Genomic DNA, 6,185 nt, shown 5'->3' with positions numbered 1-6,185 from the left:
AGCGGGGGGGACCGCCCTGCCCGTGACAGTCTCTCTCTGGGTCTCGCTTCGTGGGTCTCGCTACGCGCTGCCGCCCTTCGCCCGCCTCACCCCTGTCCCCGCTCCCGACCGCGCCGCCGCCACCGCCCGCGCTCCGGCCACCGCCGACGACGACCGCGCCGCCATCTTGGGGCTCGCTACGCAAAGGGCGTAGCGCCGCCGGCGGGGGAGGCGGTGCTGCCCCTGCGGCCCTCACGGCGCGCCCGCTACGCAAAGTGCGCAGCGCGGCTTCCAGAATGGCTCCCCCCGCTCCGGCGGCGCCGCCACGCCCCCGCCCCGGCTCGCGCGCTCTGCGCTATTGGCGCAGGCCGCATTGGGGAATGGGGCGGGCGGCGCAGGGCGGCGGCGGGGGGCGCTCGGCGCTACGCAAATTGCGCAGGGGCCGCGCGCACGTGGCCCCGCCGTGACAGCGCCTCCGGGGGGACAGCAGAGCCCGCCCTGCGCCGCGCGGGGGCGCTGCGGCACCGCGCCACTCCCCAACCACCCCCCCGGTGACACCGCGTTCATCCCCCGGTGACATTCCGTGTGTGTGTGTGTGTGTGTGTGTGTGTGTGTGTGTGTGTGTGTGTGTGTGTGTGTGTGTGTGTGTCTATCCCCCTACCCTGACAGCGCGGGTCGGTGGCCATGTCCCTGAGGTGACACCTGGCTGGTGACAGCGCAGGTCGGGGTCCGTGTGTGAGCCCCCCCACTCCGGTCAGTGACACCGCGCGCCGGTCCCCAAGTGTCCGCTCCCCCCGCCGGTGACAGCGCGCCCATGGCGGGTCCGTTACCGAGCAGCGCCACCGGCTGCCCAGCGACACCTGGCGGCGGGCGGCGGTCACTGCACCACTCGACCCCCACTGAAAGTGCTGCCACCAACCCCGCCCTCGGTCCCCCACTGGTGACAGCGCAGGTGACACCGCAGCGGTGCGGGACACGCGGGGACCCGATCAGAGGGACATGAGCTGGCACAGCTGAGTTTTCCATCTGCAGAGCAGCTCAGTCCCAGCCCAGCCCTGCTGCACCGCTGGGAATCAGCATCGCCCTGGGCAGACGGGAAACACTCCTGCATTCCTCCAGGACTCACCTCCACACCCCTAAACTTGGAGAGTTCCTTCATTAGAACCTGTATTTAGTCACTCCTAAAGTGCTGCTCCAGATGCCAAAGATCTGAGTCACGCTGTGCTTTGTGAGCTCTGTTTGTGCTCTTCAGAGAGACACAGGCATGAACCCAGTGGCATTTTCACCTCTTTTATTATACACAAAACATGAGCTCAAAGTTCTACTGCGGGGGCTGGCCACGTCCACGACCGAATCCACCTCTCTGCAACAGCAAAAGGAGAGTGTTAGAAATCATTGTGTCAAGCAATGACAGCAAGAACAAACATCATCAAAGCTCTCTGATGGCACAGGTCAGCCAGCTGAGTGCCACCAACATCAACCCATTACAGCCAGCTCTGTAAAATACTTTTATTTTTGTAGTATAAAATCATGGATCTCCAAAGAGCTCAGCTTGCTCCCAAACCTGTCACTGGTCTCCATCCCACCACATCCTTTCCCCACAGCAAGCAAGCTACATGTGAAAGGTGACAGTTTCCAGCCTCTCTGACCCCCTCAGAGTCCCACAGGCAGGACCTGCCAGCTTCTTCCATCAAAGAAAGCAAAGTTGACATGCAAATACTCACAAACTGGAATTCCGTGGCTGCTCCAGCACCAGCCTCAGCCTTCTTGTCAGCACCAGCTGCAGAGAGAGGAGCAGTCAGTGCCCACAGAACCCCCTGCTCCTGCCCTGAGAGCAAAGCTTTAACCATCCCACTGAATTAAAACTGGGACTAAACGTAGCAAACCAAAACAGCTGTAACTGAGCATGTTTGAGGGTTACTGAACCAACCCCAGAGAAAATCCCACAGCTCAGCCGGACAAAACTCCAGCAAACCTCCCATCCAACCTGCACAAACAGACTCTAAGCTATGCCATGAGTCTCATCTTCCCCTTTTCTCCTTCAGAGGAGCCCTAGAGCTGGGAGAATTGTCCCCAGGAGGGGACAAGGGGGGACACTCACGTGGCACGGCACTGCGGCGATACGTGTCCCGGTCAGCCTCGCCCCGTGTGAGCCGCGCCGGGCGCTCGCCCTCCAGACCTGCAACACAGAGCAGAGCCTCAAACACTGCCCAGCCAGGGCACAAACAGCTCCTTCCTGCACCCCGAGGGGCACAACAGCATCGGGTCTGCCAGCAGTGCTGCACCTGGGGCAGCTTGGGGAGAATAAACCTAAGGAAAATTGTGATTAAGTAAGGGGAACTTCATTTTAAGGGTGAAATCTGCTCAAGTGTCCCAGCTTGTGGCAGGGTGGCAGTTAAATAACATGAGAAGTGGGTTTACAGCATCACATCAACAGTCTTCTGGTCATCAATTGTTGGTAAAAATCCCAGAAATCCTGGGAATCTGCCATGTCTGACAAGCCTGTGCACAGCTGAGTCACAAACTGCAGGACAGAATTCTGACCCCAACCTGACACAGCCACACTGTCAGTACCCCAAATCCCCCACAGAACACGTTCATAACAGTAAAAGCAGATTTTATGTGGAATCTCACACTAACACCAGACAAAACTCCAGCAGGAACACCCAGCAGTGGTGGGACCACCACATTTCAGGGACTGGGATGTGTCTCTGCAGCCAGGCTGGGGTCTGCCCACCCAGGCAGGACCCACTGAGGGGCAGTTGTGCCCTCCTGCACATCCACAGGCACTGCTTTGGCCATACAAAACCCAGTTCTTGTAATAATTCTTTTACTAGACTACCTCTCTGGCTCCCAGGCTGCTGCTGCCTCAGGCAGGTCATCAATATCAAAAGAGCATCCAAGTGCAGCCCTTCCAAATACCCCTGCCCAGATATCCCAAATATCCCTCCTGGGCTGAAGAGGCTTCCAGCACCAGGACAAGGCTGTGACACCACAAATAACTCCTCTTGCACAAACCCCAGCCAGAAGCTGCCACCTCTCCCTCCCTCCCAGCAGGGTTGCAGCTCCTTTAGCTCACTGGATGAACACAGCAGCTAAAGAACAAATCTTGGAACATCCAAGCAACTCAGAGATCAAAGAAAGCAGCATCTTCCCAGTTTCTCTGCAATTCCTTCCTTTGAAGCAAGTGATGCTCCCGTTTTGTTTGGCTGAGACACAAATTGCAGCAGCTGGGGATGAACTCCCAGCACTCCCTGGCCCCAGTGTGGCTCAGAAGCAAAAAATCACAACCCATGTGAGCCCCCAGAGCCAGAGCACATCTGGGTGCACCCCCTGCACTCTGGAGTGTGAAAACACACCAAGGGAAAATCAGAGCTTCAAGTCCAACACACAGAATCACAGAGCAGCTGGGGATTGATCTGGAGATCACCCAGTTCAAGCCCTCTCAAGGCAGGGTCACTCAGAGCAGGTGACACAAGAATGTGTCCAGAGGAGACTCCACACCCTCCCTGGGCAGCTGGTCCAATGTTCTGCCACCCATATGGAAAGTTCTTCCTCACACTGAGGTGGAACTTGTTGTATTTTAGTTTCTGGTCACTGCTCCTTGTCCTGTCTTTGGGCACCACTGAAAGGAGTCTGGCAGCATCCTCTGAGGATATCTGTGGATTTTTGTCTCCTCTCCTCCAGACTAACTAGGCCCAGCTCCCTTAGTCTCTCCTCACAGAGAGATGCTCCAAAACCCTCAGCATTTTTGTGGGCTCTGCTGCTCCTCCACCACGAGTTTGCTGTTAACCTTGAACAACAAGCCCTATTCTAACAGCACCTTCAGTGTCCCTGGGGAAGGCAGAGTGGGACACCCAGCCCTGGACAATACCTCCATCACATCCCAATCTCAGCAGGTGTTTCTCCAGCAATCCCAGTCACTGGGGAAGACCAATCCCCACTCAGAGCACAACTCTGTGAGTCCCAACTCTCCCCATCTCTCCCAGGAGACAACAGTCCACTGCTGAGTACAAATCCCAACATTTCCTTGCTGAGTCCACAATTTCACACATAGATCAGGCCCTGTCCTGGCTGCCCAGCCCCCTGTGCCCACCCCAGCTGACCTTTGGGCCGGGGTCTGCCGGTCTCGGGGCGGCTGCGGCGCAGCGTAGCCGGGACGATCTCGGGGGGCAGGTGCAGATAATCCCGCAGGTACTGGATGCCCTCGTTGGTCAGGTACCAGTAGAAGTGTCTCCAGGCAAACTGCTCCTTCACGTATCCTCGGGACTTGAGAGACTGAGGGGAGAGCTCCCAGTTATTCCCAGTTATGGCTGAGCCTCTCCCAGTCATACAGGCACGGGGCTTCAGCAGGACAGTGGGGAATGGGGATGTGGGAACAGGGAAGGATTCACATGCACAGGACACAATGCAGGAGCACCCCAGAGAACAACACTCCTGTCTGCCCCTCAAACCTGTGCCCCCTCAAACCTGTATCCTCCAAACCCTCACACCTGCACCCCTCAAACCCTCACCCCTGTGCCCCCAAACCCTCACACCTGTGTCCCCCAAACCTTCACATCTTCTGCCCCCTCAAACCTGCACCCTCCAAACTCTCCCACCTGTGCCCCCTCAAACCATCACATCTGTGCCCCCGAAACTCTGATCCCTGTGCCCCCCAAACCCTGACCCCCGTGTCCCCCCAGCCCTCACACCTGCATGGCTTTCATGACGTGCAGGTTGGGCACGTTCTTGTCCACGAGCTCGGGGTGTTTGGGCATGTGCACGTCCTTCTTGGCCACCATCACGCCCTCCTTGAAGAGCAGCTCATAGATGGCGATTCGGTTCTTCTTGGGCATCAACATCTGCGGGGGGCACAGGAAACGGGGCTCGGTGACCTTTGGGCACCGGGGACAGTGGACCCTGCTGGGTGACCCCGGTGCCCCCCGAGCCGTTCCTTCCCGGGAGGGAGAACCGAGCAGTCCCGGCTTTTACTGCTTAAATCACCCCGCGCTCCACGGGCGGCCCCGCCGGTGCCGGTGACAGCGGGACACGGGACACAGGTGGGGCAAACGCGGTTTGGGATGAGCATGTCCCGGCCCCGCCACGGACGCCGTTGGTGCTGCCGTTAAGCCAAACTGACCCCGGGAACCGGAGCCGACCCCGGCAGCGCCCCCAGCACCGGAACTCGGCTACGGGCGGCGCTCCCTGACCGGCCGGGGCCAGGGCTGTCCGTACTCAGGGCATGACTGAACCCCCGCGGATCACGGGCCACCCCCGCGGCAGCTCCTGGGGCGGGAGGCCCCGGTGCCAGCGCTGGACGTCCGGTACCACCCCACGGCCCGGCGCCCCCAATCCCTCCCTCCCCACACAGACGGGCGTGGAGCCCCGATGGCGGAGATGCCCCGCGGGGGGCTCCAGCCCCCGGGATGGCGGCGATGCGCGGCCGATGGCCCGAGCGCGGCCTCACCGTGGCGGCAGCGGCGGGGCCCGACCGGAAAGGGCTGCGTGTGCGCCGGACCGGCACTTCCGCCGCTCCAAAGGCCCCCCCGGCGGTGCTGAGGGGTGTCCGCGGCGCTGCCTGAGCGGAGCGCAGGCCCCCTCCCGCCCGGGCACGGGCCGCCCGCCGCGGTGCCTGATGGGATCAGCGGGCGACCCTCATGTCCCCCCACCCGGTGTGTGTCACCCCCAGCCGTGACACCCCCCTGTCCTCTGTGGTGTCACCCGCAGCTCCCCGCGGCTGTAAACTCTGCAGAGCCGTGGGTGCCACCCCGCGCTGAGGGCTCGAAGCTCCCGGTGGCACCGAAGCGCTTTGCTCCCCACAGCGGCCGCCCGGGAACCGGCATCGCCCTGAGCCCCGGCTGAGGCCTCTCATACCGGGGGGGGGGATTGCTCTGGAGCCCTGTCCCCCCCAGCCCGGGGCTCTCCCGCTGTATCTGAGGGTTCGAACCCCCCGGTAACGGGGTCCGGGGGAAGGGGACATGTCCCCGCTGTCCCCCCGAGCCCCCCGGGCCTGGACACACACACACGGTATCCCTGGGGCACCCCCGGGTGGGGACAGCCAGAGGGACAAAGGGGAGGCTCAGGGTCCCCCCGCCGCCCCGGGGCTTTATCCCCATCCTCTCCGCCGTCCCGTTGTCACCTTGCGCGGCCGAGGAGCCGGGGATTGGTCGGCTAAAAATGCCGCGCTAATCTCCGAGCTGATCTTTACCCCCTCCCTCCGCCCC

At 61.2% G+C, this 6,185-nt stretch overlaps 1 protein-coding gene across 2 annotated transcripts; it reads right to left on the bottom strand.

Moving 5' to 3' along the window:
- Positions 1 to 1,255: 1,255 nt before the first annotated feature.
- Positions 1,256 to 6,170, bottom strand: LOC310919085 (small ribosomal subunit protein eS10). Of its 2 annotated transcripts, none has more exons than XM_083878249.1 (6): positions 6,101 to 6,170; positions 4,674 to 4,823; positions 4,086 to 4,257; positions 2,081 to 2,158; positions 1,704 to 1,759; positions 1,256 to 1,342 (listed from the first exon to the last, which is right to left on the bottom strand). In XM_083878249.1, the coding sequence occupies exons 2-6, from the start codon at positions 4,821 to 4,823 to the stop codon at positions 1,301 to 1,303; spliced, it is 498 nt and encodes a 165-aa protein (XP_083734375.1). In that variant the 5' UTR covers positions 6,101 to 6,170; the 3' UTR covers positions 1,256 to 1,300. The 2 variants fall into 2 exon arrangements, with proteins under 2 accessions (XP_083734375.1, XP_083734376.1); XM_083878250.1 differs by lacking the exon at positions 6,101 to 6,170 and adding an exon at positions 5,429 to 5,526.
- Between the last annotated feature and the right edge of the window lie 15 nt (positions 6,171 to 6,185).

Source organism: Zosterops lateralis, assembly GCF_965231275.1.
Source record: "Zosterops lateralis genome assembly, chromosome: 26".
NCBI classification, from domain to species: domain Eukaryota; kingdom Metazoa; phylum Chordata; class Aves; order Passeriformes; family Zosteropidae; genus Zosterops; species Zosterops lateralis.
Note: the sequence above shows the minus strand (reverse complement) of the source record. Positions and strands in the feature narration are given on the sequence as shown.

Excerpts from the sequence above, each read along its gene's own strand:
- LOC310919085 (XM_083878249.1), bottom strand. The coding sequence starts at position 4,823 with ATGTTGATGCCCAAGAAGAACCGAATCGCCATCTATGAGCTGCTCTTC. Across the intron at positions 2,159-4,085 it reads CGGCAGACCCCGGCCCAAAG|GTCTGGAGGGCGAGCGCCCG; the intron begins GTCAGCTGGGGT and ends TCTGTGTTGCAG. Across the intron at positions 1,760-2,080 it reads TCGCCGCAGTGCCGTGCCAC|CTGGTGCTGACAAGAAGGCT; the intron begins GTGAGTGTCCCC and ends CTCTCTCTGCAG.